The following is a 16,005-nucleotide window of genomic DNA, read 5'->3' on the forward strand; positions in this document are numbered from 1 at the left end:
AGGTGTAACAACTTGAAGTACTCACTGAACATGAACAAGAAAAAATAGCTGTCACATTATATACACTTAATAGAACTCTCTGACGTTACAAAGATAGCTAACTCAAAATAAAAAACGCAATTGACTGTTGTGAACTAAGTTAGTGTTAAGTAAACATCAGCCGGCTAGAAAGAGCATGCGCAAGTGCAATACACATTTGAAGACCATCTTGCAATTTCCAAGGTCATTCAAGTAATCATTGACTATTTATTTTATTTAATAAGGTTTAGTTTTAACTATTCATAGCTTCAAATGAGAGATGTTGTGTTTTATCACTCCGTTTTTGTCATTTTGGTGCGAAATTAGGTAAAATACTTAAAATTGATGGTCAAATAGGCAGCTAAAGATATTATTTGATATAGCTGAAGTTTTGCATTCAAATAGGCTTGGTAAGAGGCAACTTTCCCACATACAGGCTTTACATATTTCTTAATTTCATTTTTTCACTCCATCCTATACACATGTTTTTAGGATATCAGGGACCCTTTTTCCAATGGAAAAAGCTTTGAAACTCTGAGAGTTAAGTCACAGTCACAATGTAGTGACTCCTGCTTAACATCCAAGAGCTGAAAACTTTTTCCACATCAAAAGAAGGATTCCTTGTAATCCCAAAACTTGCAAACGCTACTTTTTTTTTTTTTTTTTTTTGCAATTTGCTATGCAAACATTGATTTGCTCATTTATTATAATATTGTCCAAAAAAAGACAATACATTAGTAATGTAGGCATTTCTGTCTTTTTATTATTTTTTCAATTTTTAGGTAAAGGTGCCAGAAAAGTTGAAGATGCAAAGGAGAGGTATCAAAAGAGTGCAAAAAAATTGCATGTTTTACACAATGAACTAATTTTGACCTTGTGTGAAGCATCAGAATATGAACGCCATTTTAGAACTACCTTGATACCTGGATTGCTTTATTATCAACAAACTGTTATGGAAGATTCTGCAGAAACATGGTAAATTTAGACTGACTAATGTTAAACATTGAATTTTATTTTTGTGCTATTTTAATGGTCAAAGTGTAGTACAGTGAAGAGAGAGCACTGTTTAAACATTTTTCTTTTGTAGGTTTTTTAAATAGGTCTAATACACATTAGCATATACCTATTAACTATTGTACACTTTTTCAGTTGTATACTCTTTTTATACATTACCTTCAAAAACGTATAAACGGTGCTTTGCTGTATTTAAATTAGCATTTATTTCACATGCTAAATAGTATCTTGATATCATTATTTCTGTTAATGTTTTTTTTTTTAATGTGTGCTTCATGTATGATAAAGTGCAGTGGACCCTCGTTTTACGTGGGGGTTACATTCCACCGAAATACTGCGTAAATTGAGACTTAATAGTAGTGTTAAAATAGGAGTTAGATTCCATAGATTAAAAAATACTTTATTCTAGTGATGACTAATTGTATAATAAGTTTAATGTGTACAGATATTGATTTTTATGCACAACATGCTTAAAGAAAACATAAACTAATTTTGTGTTCTTTTTTAAAGAAGAGCTGGCTATGATAGTCTTTTGGCAGTCATTAAGAATTTTTCTCTAATTCTTTGCAGAGCATTAACGCATCCATGATCACTTGCGTCATTTCCATGATAGAATCTTCCTTCACTAACAAATCAGAAAGATCATTTCCATTGTCTAGGAATGGCTCAAAATTTTCAGTGTGAACGTTTTTGGTTGTGTGTCACTGATGTCAGTATCATCGTAGGTTTTGTCTTCCTCTGTCGCTCTCTTGAAAGCTCTTCTTCTAGTGAGTTTTGAACTGTTTGTGAGTTTAATAACTTTACTTCTGGAAAGAGCTCTGGAACCAATTGCATGAAATGTCTCCAGGGGTCCAAGTTTGGTTATTAGCATGGCAAAATGCAGTTTATTACATGTAATCTGCAATCTTTAGGAGTTTGGATTTCGAAAGGGAGGAAAATGTGATCTGTTTGCGTTGCTGCACCCGGGTAAAACCGAAACTCATCCGCATAAAATAAAATAAAGGTGTCGAATCTTAAACCACGTAAAACGAGGGTCTACAATATTAGTTTTACTTTTGTATTAATAGTGTCCCCTCCCCTTCCATCTCATTCTTGTACTTAAAACTTTAACCCATGTTCACTTATGGAGCTGCTTCTAAACTTTTCTAATAAACATCTACAAAGTGGTTAAAAAGTGTGCGAACCCTCCCCCCCCCCCCCCACTTTTTTTCAACATTATATTAGTCATACATGTATGTTAACTATACCAAATCTGTAACAATCATTCTCACTACCGGATGAAGATAATAAACTGTTTTTGAAGTTTCTCGAACACAGTTTTTAATTCTTAACATTACATATAACAATGGGCCAGATGGATCAGCCTCGCACTCTGAATATGACCCGCAAGCGGTAGGTTTTCCACCACTGATCTTTAAGTATAGTAAATGAATGTGCATAGCCATTTGTACCTTTACTTGTTATTTCCTTAAAAATAATAAAATATATTACTTGAAGGAAATCTGTTTTGCAAGAATATTTTGAGGTCATTAATCTCACTTCAGAACAGTTTCAAGCTGTGCATACGAGAATGAGTAAAAGCATTGAAGTTATTGACAGTGAAGATGAATACACAGATTTTATATGCAAAAATAGGTAGGTATCTAATTTAAGTTAAGTGTTTTTAGACACATCTACCAATGTTATTTTCTCACATGTATCTCTAACACTTTTATACTCCATTTTAGGTCTGATCCTCTACAGCCAATAGATTTCAAATATGATGTTTCCTTATTAAAAGATATAACTGGACCTCTGCGGCCCAATGAGCTGATAGCTGATGATTTTACAATGGATATTCTTCTTGACAAGTGAGTAAGCTTTGTACAGCATTCGAAGCAACCCCTGTCACATACGAGATGAAGCTGTGGTGTGAGTACCCAATGAACTGGGGGACATTAACTTGTCTTGCATTTCTCGTACTATATTATTCTTCTCAGAATCTTTACTAGTAATAAATCTCAAAGTTTGTCTGGATATCTGTCGAGATGTGTTTCTGTGACACGCATAGCGCCTAAACCGTTCAGCCAATTTTCAGAATTAGTTTGTAGCATAGGGGTGTGCACCTCAAAGGGATTTTTTTTAATTTGATTTTGTTCTTTTTCTACTACAATTTTAAGAACATTTTACTGAGAAAATTATCATAACGTGGACGAGTAATTTACTAACTTATCATAACGCTGAACCACAATGTGGGCAAACATATGAACATAGCAAATTGGCGATAAATTCATCATTTATTATTTGTAACTGTGCAGGCGAACCAAATGACCTTTTAATTTTCTACTAAGGGCAAAGCCGTGCGGGTACCGCTAATAATTGAATATTTTTGCTTATTTTTTATCAGATGGTTGTTTTTGTGTCTAAAAAAGATGAATTCTTGTATCTACAACATATTTTTTTTCCTACATTACCTCATAAAAATAGCCCATTTACTTCTTACCTCAATGAATTGCTGCATTATATTGGCAAGCTTTGAAGGACTATTCAGTGCTTGATTTGAGTTCTTCCCAAAATGAATTTGTAGTGTTCATTCTTCTGATATTTGAACGTTGGAAAAAAGAATGTTTAAAATAATTATTATGTTATCATATAAATAGAAAATATTATTTCAAGAAAATTTTGATCGAAATTCAGAGCTCTAAGTGAACCATTCAAAAATAATTCAATACAATAGTCTTTTTTATATTCAAAAATAAGTTTAAAAACAGCTAAACATAATAGCCCTATGTGCTAATCAACATATGTTCTAATCTGGGCCAGTTGCTTTCAGGTAATCTATACATTTCTTAGTTTTAGTATGATTATAATTTTTATTTAGTATTAGAATTTTTTCTTGTATATATCTTTATATTATTTCTAATATATCTTTCCTAGGTATATGTGGTGAAACCAGTCATGGTGGGAGGGGGGCTCATTATACACAGTGTACATTAGGCCAATATATATACATTATGTCAGTACACTTACCTTGTACTTCTTTATACTGTACCTAGGGCCGGCTCTAGTAGTTTTGCCGTCCTAGGCGAGGTTGACAAGTGCCACCCCTCCCCCATCCATTTCTCTTTCTAAAGTAAGTTATTCAAATACAAATCAGTAATAAACAGAGGACACTAAGTGCTGAGAGGCACTTAATAAAATTTTGTCATTTGAAATGGACGTCAATAATTCCCTATCTCTCTCTTTCCCAGCAATTTTTTTCAATCATATCTAATGTATACATTGTAAATAGAGAGAATGAGTATACTTCTGGTTTTAGAAAGGGGGTCAATCAGTATTCGAAGATACAGCATGTATAATTAGAGGGGTCTGGAGTTTCTCCCTGGGGAAAATTTTGGAAATTCTAGTCCTAAAAACGCAGTTTTAGCCGATCTTTGGTAACGTTAAAGGGAGAAAAGTTTTTGAGTACCCTCCCAGGAAATTTTTCAAAAGTGATGTCTTTAAAACACGATTACTTACCATACTTGTGGCCTTTTGGGAAAATGATATGATTCAGAGATTGTACTTGATTAATATTTCGATTTGATTTACATCTCCCTTACAACATTGCAAAATTGAAGTTCCAAAAACGCAATTGTAGACGATCTTCAGTGATGTCAGGGAAAAAGGGGATACAAGGGCTCTCCACTGGAAACTTTTTGAAATTGAAGTCCTAGAGAGCGTTTTTCAATGATGGTATCGAAAGAGGTTCAGAGATTCCTTCCCCCTAATTTTTCGAAATTGTAGTACTAAAAATTCAATTTTCATTATCCTTTTAGTGATATCAGAGAGATAAAGTTTGGGGGTCGTTAAAAGATTTTTTATTTTCTGAGAACTAGAAAAGTGGAATAAATGAAAGTGGAGGGCAAAGAACCAGTAGCGCAGTCAGAAATATCATCTGGAGGGGGTTTTTTGGATCAAAAATACCTTCTGGACAGGGTTTTTTTTAATCAAAAATACCTTCTGAAGGGGTGTTTTTGATCACAAATACCTGCTGAAGGAGATTTTTTGATTAAAAATACATTCTGAAAGGGTTTTTCTTAAATCAAAACAGCCCTTTCATATGCAAAAACTACTGTGTTCGAATTTGCATTTATGTTAAAACCAATGATTCTGGGGGATGTTTTCACCCCTAATTCCCCCTTCGCTGCACCAGTGTGGAGAACCAGTACGCTTGATATGTGTTTAAATGAAATGTGTGGTGTTATATTTTCCAGCTACATTTTCGTAAAAGTGCATTATGGAAACTATAAAACGGTGTTGATACTCTTTTCTACAGTAATAAGTAAAATTTAATACTTTTAATCATAAAAATGTATATGAAAATGTGTTTCCCAGAATCTCACAAACGTTGCTGCAAACAACTCTTTCTACCCGAAATAATAATCCGATTTTTCTGGATTTAGGTCTTATTCGAAAGCCCGCGAAAAATACCCCTCAAGTTAATTTACTTCCTTCGAATTCTAAAAAAACCAAGGCTGTAAAATCAGAAAAAGAGTTATAAGCATTTTTAAGCCTAATGGAACATCCATATCTATTCGGAAATTTATTGTTTGCCAACAAGCTCAGTTTAAATTAACTTGAACAAAGATCTGTTGCCATTTTTTTCTCGACTGTGAACAAATAAAATTCTTGATTTTGCTTTGAGGTAAAAATTTCCCCTTTTGCATATTTTTTGAGCTTTTTTTTTCCTACTGCCAGCAGAAGATAATCAAGGATTTTAGTTGTATAAATGGAGGGTTGTGTTTAATGTATTCGGGACTTGAAGATTCATCGTTAACAAAATTTAAGAATCATTTTTTTGACGGGAAATTTTACAGTATATTTTTTCTTCTATTATTTAAGCCTAATTGTTAAACACGTGTCACTTGACATAACTTATGTTTTCGAAATAGACCGTGCAAAGCCGGGCAACACAACTAGCAGATAAATAAATCAAGTAATTTGCCGCCCTTAAAATTAAAGTGAGTTTCTTGTTAAATTCAAAACTGGGTTTTGCATATCCAAGTACCGGTACACACTTAATCTTTTTTAACATTAAAGTAGCGCATCTTGTGACACTGAAACATGTATTAATGTTTTCCAAAGACTTTTAAATCACATAATTTGCTGCCCCTCAAGTTAAACTGAATTTCTAGTTGAATTCCAAACCATGTTTTTTCAAACACTGGTACAAACTCTAAATTATTATTTTTTTAACATTAAGGCTGTGTATCTTACGCCACTGAAACAAATATTAAAACTTAAAGAAGAAGAATTCAATTTCGAAAGTTGCCGCAGCTAAAATCTGCTGCCCTAGGCGCAGGGCCGGATTTGAAAGTGTGGAGGCCCCTAATCAGGATTCGAAAAAATCATCACATTTTCGAAAATGTCCGATACTTTGATATATATGTATATATCCGATATTTTCGACCCGTGAAAGTTAGGATATTTTGTAAAAATTTTACTGTGGGGGCCCCTTTGTTGTGGAGGCCCCGGGGCAATAACCCCGCCTACCCTCCGCTAAATCCCGCCCTGCCTAGGCGGCCCCCTGGTCGCCTACCCCAAGAGCCAGGCCTGACTGTACCATACATACTTGCAACGTTAATCTTGCTACTATAACGTAGATGACTTATTAAGTACTTGTGCTGTATCAGAAGTAAAATTGCTTTAATTTTAACTTAAAAATTTTCACATTGCTATTGAGCTAATAGGAGTTTAAGTAGATCATCCGGTTAATGTGAACAGACACATCCCCAGTTAGTTTGGTTTCTGAGGTTCCACTGTGTTTATTAATGTGCTTAGTAAATTTTTAAGCCAATTATTTTTTTAATATTATCTATGCAGAAATACATAGTAGTTGAAAATGGAAAAGATATTACTGCCACTAGTACTCTCATTGAAATGCTAACAAATTCCAATCATGTATATTTTTCAGCATAGGCGGATTTAGGACTGAGTTCCTGGGGGGGCAGGATTTTTTTTTTTTTTTTTTTTGAGCAACATTTTTAATTGCCCTCCCCACCCCTCTCCCATGTTTTTCTCTGTTTTCTGTGATGTATCAGGCCATTCTTTACTTTTTTATGTGTCGTTTTCATTACAGTGTGTAATCATGGTGTCCTTTTTGAATTGACCTTAAAAGAGAGGGGGCTGGTATTGAGAGAGTGACGCAGGGTTAACTTTTAAGTGGGATATAGAATATCTCCAATTTTGGGGGTCCGGGGGTTACTCCCCCGGAGGAAATTATATAAAATGGATATAAAATTCTGCATCTTGAAGTCTTATAAAGGTTAATTGGAAATAATAGGCCTTTTTTTTTTAAGTTTTACACTTTAAATGTGCTTTGTGATGCAAGTTAATGCTTGTAAAGAAATGGTGCACAGATTTAGAGAATAGGTATCAAGAGAGTAACATACTACCCATTTGAACAATTCTTAATTTATACACTTGATAAGAAATAAAATTGAAGCACACTTTGCTTTAGGAGTTTTAAAGATTTGTCTAATTATTTTCAAGGTTTGGTTGGTTAGATTGGGTTTTTGGTTCAAGAGCCCTGGTAGGCTATACTGCACCAATTCTTTTCAGGGATCTTAGAACCTATCAATAATTTGCACTTTCCAGTCTCTGAAATTGAGTAGTAGATTATATACAGTTGTACAGTATTGTTCACACTTTGTAAGAAATTATATGCTCCACGCTGTTACATTGCGTAACACTTGACAGGGATCCCAAGATTAATAACTTGGGATCTCCATAATTGCGTAATGGGGCTTTCCGCGATTGCCTACAGCGCAGTTGCATGAGAACGCCTGGGTTATATGGCTATAGACAGTCATGAAGGCATGACTGCAAAAAACCTCCTGACCGATTAGCGGGATAACTTTATGGCATATATTTTGACCGCTATTCGGGAAAAAGAGCAACTTTGCTGCCCATCATGTATGTATATTGTGAGTAGAAAAATAAATTACAGTCGAACTTCCATATATCAAACTTCCACATATCAAAATTTTCTATATATCGAAATCCCAGCAAATTTCCACGTTCATTGCATAGAAAAATTGTTTCTATATATCGAAAAAATCTCTATATATCGAAATATTTTCGAGATATTCGTAGATTTTTTTTTCCACTTTAAACTGTTTGTCTCATGAAAAATGAAGGTTAGATGAGAAAATTACGTTTACTTAAGGTTGCTACGGAACTCATAAAAAACCTGGGTTTGAGGGCTGTGTAGTTAGTTGTTGTTCCGTTCTGAAGTTCTTAAATTCCCTTAAGTTTATTTCAAATCTTAGCTGTAACCAGTAACACTGTAAAATCAGTTTCAAATTATCCCTTTTGTTTGTTGATTATCATTTCTAGTCTTCTTATCTTCAGTAAAAAACATTCAAGTTAAGTAGATTGATTTTTTACTTTTCTCTCGATCACATTGTTAAAACGAAAATCCCCTAATGTTGCGATCAAGTTGAATTGCCGAAGAATATGAAGATGAATGGTTGGCGTAAAAATGTAATTTCTGTTAATTTTTTAATCATTAACTTTAATTTAATCCGATACTCGTATAAATTATAAAATGGGTTTCATTTACGAAAATTAGCTTTAATTTTAATGTTTTAGGATACTTTTATGATAAAATAAGATCGTTTCCATACATCGAAATTTCTGTATATCGAATTTTTTTCGGCAATTTGCTACTTCGATATATGGAGGTCCGACTGTAGTTTGTGTGTGTTGTGAACATGGTCTCTTCAATTCGCTCCCTATCCAAAATTTGATTTATGGAAAATGTGACAAAGAAGAAGGGGCGAAAATCCTCTTCAAACTTTGTAAGAAACGGCTTTTTTATGTTTAAGAGAAAAAAAAAAACTTTAATTTCTCATTACAACTTTTTTTTAAATTATAAGTAGTGCAGAAAACGAAAAGAAATAGGGGTGGTGTATCATTTTTTACCCGGGCTAAACAGATTAACAATATGCAGTAAAAGTAAGATAAAAGCAATCAATACAAAAGAATTTCCAAAATTCTGCATTAGGGATTAAATAAATAGCAAGATATGAAGCATGTGAGTCACAAAAATTTATTTCAAGTAATATGTTACAAACGCGAGAACCATGATTTTTACGTTTTTGATGCAGGATGTAACAAGTAGCTGAATTTGACACATTTTGGCATTCCTCCCCCTACAATTTGTTAGAAATTTTAAAATTTAAGGTTTGTAGCCACACGTTTCCAAATATTCAAAGTTTTCAAGTACTTGAAAATGAAATTAGTTTTTCAAGCACTTTCCATTTTTTTAAGGAACGAATCACAATTTTTTGGGAGTTAGGGGCCCACTTCAAAGCAGGGGCCCTAAGCTATAGCTTGTTTATCTTATAGGCAAATCCGGCCCTGCACGTAATTCACTCTTCTTACCTGTAGATTTTTTATAATTTGAACGAATATTCGTCAGTTTTTACAGTTAAAGGATTTTTATGGTTTTACAAATCTGTGTAAAGTTTTTATCGGTTTTTATCAAATTTCAGCAAACTTTTCCAAAACTTTTGATGACTGAGTTACTCAGATTTCAATGATGACAATAACTGTCTCATTTAGACTTAGATGATTCTGACTTACCATAATTTTTAAACAGTATTTAGAAAGTAAGGAAAATGGTACTTTCCCTCTAAGTAAAAAGATTCAATTAATCAGAACGTTCAGATAACTGAAATTTATTCAGCCTGCGATAGTATTTACTTTTCTTTCTCAAAAAAAAAAGACAAGCCAAAAATTTTTTAAGCGCATGAAGTACATTTCTAACTATTAATTTCATATATACAAATTTTTTCCTTTAAAAAATAAAGAAAACACAGTTATAAAAACATTTCATCAGGGAATAATGCGATCTTACATGAATTGTGCAAAACTTTCGTGCCGGAAATATATCTCCCTCACTTTTTCTTTTATTCAGATGTTTTCCTTACAATGTATGATTCTGGAAAATCAGAAATTTAGTTTTGATTTAGTTATTTTACGTTCTGTTTGTTTAATGGTTGGACAATTTTTCCAGTTTTTTGTTTCATTGTTACATACATTCATTGAGTATGGTGTTAACTGTTACATTTGATAGTATTTTGCTGTACAAAAACCTTTTAGCTATGTACTTCTTTTATAATAGCATTTCAAATCAGCCAATTTCATTTGAACGTGTGAATCCAGAAGGTTCTTCAAAATCTTTCGTCTGTAACAGCCCAAAACATCTAGTTTTTGAAATCACGCAAATTGAAAATAAACATTCTGAAAAGAGAGAAAACAAATCGTAACGAGTAGATCGTTCTGTTAGAGCAAATTGGGGAGGGGGAAGGGAGGGTCCCAAAAGTCAATTATTATAAGTGTTGCAGCTGAATGCATAGCTCGTTTAGCCTATATTTTCATTCATATACTTGACCAAATGGTTTTCAGTCCAAAATAGTGAATTTAGACCAATTTTCAGTACCCCAGTGACAGCTGTACTATTTGTATTTAATGTTCGTTTTTTTTTCTTTTTCTTTTCTCCCTTCAGAAAAGGACATTCGCTATTCTCTTCATTTTCATTGAACTATTCAAAAAAGAAAAAATCATGATCTTTTTTTGTTATAAGATTTTGGAAGATAAGTTGTTACTATATAAACTCTTCCCAAAACTGGGGGCATTGCCCCCTTTGCCCCCCCCCCATAAACCCACCCATGCTCTTCTAAGCTGTTCAAAAACAAAAAAAATAATGATTTTTTTTAAATTTTTGGAAGATGTGTTGTAACTACATAAAGTCCTCCCAAAACTGGGGGGGCATTGCCCCCCTCCGCCCCCCCATAAATCTGCCCATGTTTTTCAGTGTTTCTTTTTAAACTTGATTTGTTTTAAATGTATTTCTTTAATTCATAATTTCTCATTTCATTTCAGAAAAAAAGAACTTGAATCCAAACTTATAAAGTGTGAAAAAGATCTTTTAAAAATGCAAGAGGATTTGCAACAATATGAAGATGAAATCAAGTTATCCCAGTTTGACAACAGAGATTGTTCAAAGTAATTTCTCAATTTTTTAAATGCCCTTCTCCCGCAAAAAAGTTATATTTTGATAACTATTTTCATTACTTGTGAAATTTCATTTGTTTATTTAATACTTATTTTTTTAATCATAATTTACAATATTCAAATATTAGTTAAAATTGTGTTATTTAGTAAGATATGCTGGCTAAAGGTGTTTTTAGGATTTGTTTCTTTTTTGCTTGGGTAGTGTGTTTTGCTAAAATGTTGTATTCAATTATTATTTTTTTAATTGATAATTTTTTTAACTACATCAACTTATAGTACACTAAGTTTGAAACTGAATGTCTTTCACAAAAGTTTTAGTTTTTACTATAAAACTACTTTTTCTTCTTTCAAATATATGTTTTCAAAACAGAGGTTCTGAATGTTTGAAATTATTCCATATAATCTATATAAAATTTTCATGCAAGTGCTATTTTAAGTTCTGTCCTCTGGAGGCTAATTTTAATGAGTAAAGGTATAATATTTATAAATACAACTTCTTTTTATAAACATCTTATTAGATATGTTGTGTTACCATTTTTTTTTTTTTTTTACATGTTGCAGTTTTAAAATCTTATTATAAATGTTTGTCTTGCTAGTTTCAATGAAAGATAATGTATTTTACACATCATTTTACTAATTATTCTTAATGTGTAAGCAGAGTCATTCTTTATTTTTTTTCCCAATGCAGTTTTAAAATCTATTCAGAGTATTCTATCAATTTGTTTGATGAGAACTTTAAATAAGTTTAATTTTTGAAAGGGGAAACGAAGTTGTGTGTTGAGAACTCTCAACTGTTTTAAAATCTTTAACTGCTTTAACTCTTGTCTGTGGTTCTAGAACAAACATTATGCTCTCTGGTGTTATTTACTATCATGAAAAGGACATAGTTTTGCATAGAATATTAATGTACAATGTACATATTAAAAAGCCCAGTTTTGCTTACACTACATCAATTACTGTGTATTTTTTCTTACATTGCTTGAAATGCTTTTGACGATGTGTTTTTGCACTGTTGGATATGTATCTAACATTTCGTACTTAACTTTTAGCCTGCGAGTAAAGAAAAGGGCCGTAGACATTTTGGTGAAAAATCTGAGTCATTCTCAGTGCATTGAGCATATCTTGCATGTACAGCTTCATTTAGTCAACTTTGCTCTGTCGTGTATAGACAATGACACCTCGCCATCTGAGCTGGAACATAATGACCAAAAGGCTTGCAGTCAGAACAGTTCCAATGAACAAGTAACATAATCCAAATTGTTAATTATTTCATTAAGAATAATATTTCTCTTGTTTTTGTTTTCATTACCCTTTAATTATTTCTTCAGAAAGAAGATTTCAATGTGACATTAAGCAGGAAGTCGAAATTTATTATGGACAAATTGAAGCAACCGTTTTTTACCCTCAAACAAAGGCATGTAAGTATGATTAGTTCAGTTATCTATTGAATGAATTGTTCCTTAGACAAAAGCAGATTCAGCTCTTAGTTTTTGAGGAGCTTAGTATTGAAGTATGATTGCTCAAATCAAGTGAGGTTTTGACGTCGTTAGTGTAATACTTTGGTGCAAATAAGTAATCTGGGATACTCCCCCTGTATTTTTTTTTTAAACTCAAGTCCACAAAATGAAGTTTTAGGCTATCTTTGGTCATGTTATGGGAGGTTTTGTCTCCTTTACCCACTCTTAGATATGAAAACCAGCTGACAGTAATTGTTAGCTTTGAAGTAAATTAGTTCAATGTTTTCTTTGTCAAACTTAGAACTATGAGAGTAATTTTTAAAAATGTAAAAAAAAAAAAAAAAATTCTTAATGTTAAATTTTTAGAATAAAAGACCTATTGACTGATTGCAAAGTATTTTCATGCTTCTCTCCCACCCCCTCGCCTGATTTTTAGTTTGAAAGCTCTGGTCTCTTTAATTATGCATCAAATCAGACACTCTACAAATCAAGTTTTAAAAATTCACCAACGGGAAAAGTTAAAACTTTTCATAATTTCAGCTACTGCTATGCTATTCATTGGGTTGGTCCATTATTTCTCTTGGTAGCTTTAACTATCTGACCATACTAGAGCCTTTGTTTTTCATGCACTAAGACATGTCCTCTTAAAATGTTAATGATCTATTCATCATAAGTCAGCAATTTAAAATGAATAGTACTTATAGATAAGGTTCTATGCTGCCATGGGAAGGTAGAACACAGTATCTGCAAACCTTCAAGTTCTCCCTATTTTTGTTGTTTTTTTACATTGGAGCTCAATACTAAACTTGAAAGAAAATGGTTGAGGGTGCCATTTTCAAGTTTTTACCCTGGCTCAGAAAATTTGTAGCTCTGGCACTGGGCTTGAACATCATAATCGTTTTGAATAATTGGTTTGAACTTTTCTTGCTCCTTAAATATTAAAATGTATGTATAATTTTTGCAACTAACATATTTTTTCTTTTAAGGTTTCTGCCTGCCCTCCATCTCCACCAAATAAAGATTTTCTCGATAATGTTGTTGAGACTGAAAGAGTAACATTCAAGAAGGTATGACTTTCAGTTTATGTTTTATATTTATTGAAATGTTGCAAAATTTATCATTATTAAGTAATTGAGCGTATCTAATTTCCTGCTTGGTAAAATCAAACATAATGATCTTTTTCTCTTTGAGAAATATTTTCCCCTTTATTTAGATTTTTTGGGAAATGCATTTCCAAATTCTTGATCAGAAAATTTGGTTTTTAGTTTTCAATCAAAATATTTTCTTGTATTTAAATTGCATTGACTAAGTATTTTATGTATTAATGCATATCAATGAAGCATAAATGCACTATTAAGCACAGTTGACAGGAAATTTTACTTTGGGTCTTGAAAATTAGAATTTTGTCATAAATATTATTTGAAATATGTATCTCTTTTTTTAATTGAAAACATCACTGTCCTTTTTCTTGAATCACTTTGTTCATTTCAAATTTTACTTTTGCAGTTTAATAAATATAAAAAACTTTTATGTGAAAAAATTATTTATGTAAGAAGTTAATTTTTCCTCTTTCTTATTAATGTGGAAAATAAAGTTTATCCTTGTTTAGCTTTAAAGACTTTCTTTGAAAATTTTATTCTTTTTGCTTTTTCCCTTTCTCAATCAGGTAATACATGCTTGACTTCCAGTAGAGGTATATTACTGGTGATATTTTTATTATATTTTGTTAGATATAGCCCCATTTGTTTTGGCAACGAGCTTTAACTTTTCAGTTTTCAAATGATATCCTTCAATTCTTAAAAGTAATCAAAGTACATTTAAAGCCCTATAGATCACCCCCCCCCCCTCTCCTTCTCTTTTCTCCCATTTCAGAATACTTTTAAACCTCTGATGCATGAAGTCCCATTGTGTAGATATGATGTTTTTTTAACATCTGAATTGAACTGTTCATTTCAATATAACATCAAAAGTTGTTTCATCTTTTTTATAACTCTTTAGAAATTTACTTGAAAATAGTTACAGTGAAAACTTGAAAATAGTTCTCTGTTTAACAACACTTCAGTTAGCAGCAATTTTCATTTAAATATGATTTTTCAATGCACAACTGTTTTAATTTGTCATTTTGATCTCGGGTAACAGAAAAGTGGCAAAGTGGTTATTCCTTTAAGCGGTCTTACTGTACATATATATTTAAATAAATTAACCCATTCATATAGAAAGAGAGCAAAAGAAATAGAATTCAATAAAGCCAGATACAATTATGTGTATTGATAATTGGGTATTGGTTTTTTTGTTCCGTGATTCATAAATTATTTTTATTTTTAGGAAATTAAAGATACCAGTTATCAAAATGAAGATTGGTTCCATGGTGTATTACCCAGAGAGGAAGTTGTACGTCTTTTAGTGAATGATGGTGATTTTCTTCTGCGAGAAACAGTTAGATATGAAAAAAAGCAACTAGTTTTATCCGTTTGTTCACAAGGATATAAACATTTTATAGTTCATATGACCAGTGATGTGAGTTTAGTATATAATTGTAGTATTTTTTGAAATGAAATCTTAAAAGAATTTATTATGCATATTATCGACTTTTTATTTAGTATCTAAGTTGCAACAGAAGCCATTGTAAATCCTTTTTGCTGCTTAAAGTTTCATTCAAAGTATATTTTGTTGTATTATAAGTAAAGGATAGATTAATCACCAAGATTTTGTGAGCTAATATTTCCTAATCCCCACTTCTTTTGCATATTTAAAAATTTATTATACTTTTTTAAATATTGCTTGAGATTTTTATACTTGCTTCAGTTTTTCTGAAAAAAACATGTGATGAAATCAAAAACTAAATGTCTTTTTAAACATAACAAAACTGCCTTACCTTTTGTTTATTCTCTCTCTCTTTTTAAGTATGATGGTAAATTACTTCTTTTCTTTTCCATAGAAAAAGTACAGATTTGAAGGCCCAAATTTTGACACTATTCAAGAGCTCATAATGCATCAGTTTCAGTCAGGGCAGCCTGTAACCATGAAATCTGGAGCTATATTAAAGAGGCCAATAGCTCGGGAGAGATGGGAACTGAATAACGATGATGTTGAATTAATTGAAAAAATTGGCTCTGTAAGTCTCTAAATTCACTTATGCCTGTTCAGTAAAGTCTGTTTTGATTAATTCATCAGAATTGCTATAACATATGTTGATGAATCTAGCTTCTTGATTTAACAGTTTTCAATAATTGTGAATATTTATTTACTGTATATGATTTTAAGTTTTATGTCTAAAAAATATTCCTGAAGCATATGACATTTGTAGGAAAATATGTATGATTGAACTAGATCTGATACTATTTTAGAAGAAGCATACTCTGGACGAAATATGGTGTCCTGACAAAGTCAAATGGATTATGATTTTTAGACTTTCTACTGTATGAGCAAATAATATGTTTTTTCTTTGTATTTTACAATTCTGTAGCATGGG

At 31.9% G+C, this 16,005-nt stretch overlaps 1 protein-coding gene across 1 annotated transcript in view; it reads left to right on the forward strand.

Annotated features, from left to right (window-relative positions):
- LOC129234032 (tyrosine-protein kinase Fer-like) overlaps positions 1 to 16,005 on the forward strand; it is a 32,317-nt gene that overhangs the window by 9,940 nt on the left and 6,372 nt on the right. The window contains exons 4-12 of the mRNA XM_054867938.1: positions 801 to 993; positions 2,530 to 2,667; positions 2,760 to 2,882; positions 10,945 to 11,067; positions 12,126 to 12,318; positions 12,405 to 12,494; positions 13,520 to 13,600; positions 14,859 to 15,050; positions 15,472 to 15,648. Of these exons, the coding sequence (XP_054723913.1) occupies positions 801 to 993; positions 2,530 to 2,667; positions 2,760 to 2,882; positions 10,945 to 11,067; positions 12,126 to 12,318; positions 12,405 to 12,494; positions 13,520 to 13,600; positions 14,859 to 15,050; positions 15,472 to 15,648 (1,310 nt within the window). The remainder of the gene's footprint in view (positions 1 to 800; positions 994 to 2,529; positions 2,668 to 2,759; positions 2,883 to 10,944; positions 11,068 to 12,125; positions 12,319 to 12,404; positions 12,495 to 13,519; positions 13,601 to 14,858; positions 15,051 to 15,471; positions 15,649 to 16,005) is intronic.

Source organism: Uloborus diversus, unplaced genomic scaffold, assembly GCF_026930045.1.
Source record: "Uloborus diversus isolate 005 unplaced genomic scaffold, Udiv.v.3.1 scaffold_936, whole genome shotgun sequence".
NCBI lineage: Eukaryota > Metazoa > Arthropoda > Arachnida > Araneae > Uloboridae > Uloborus > Uloborus diversus.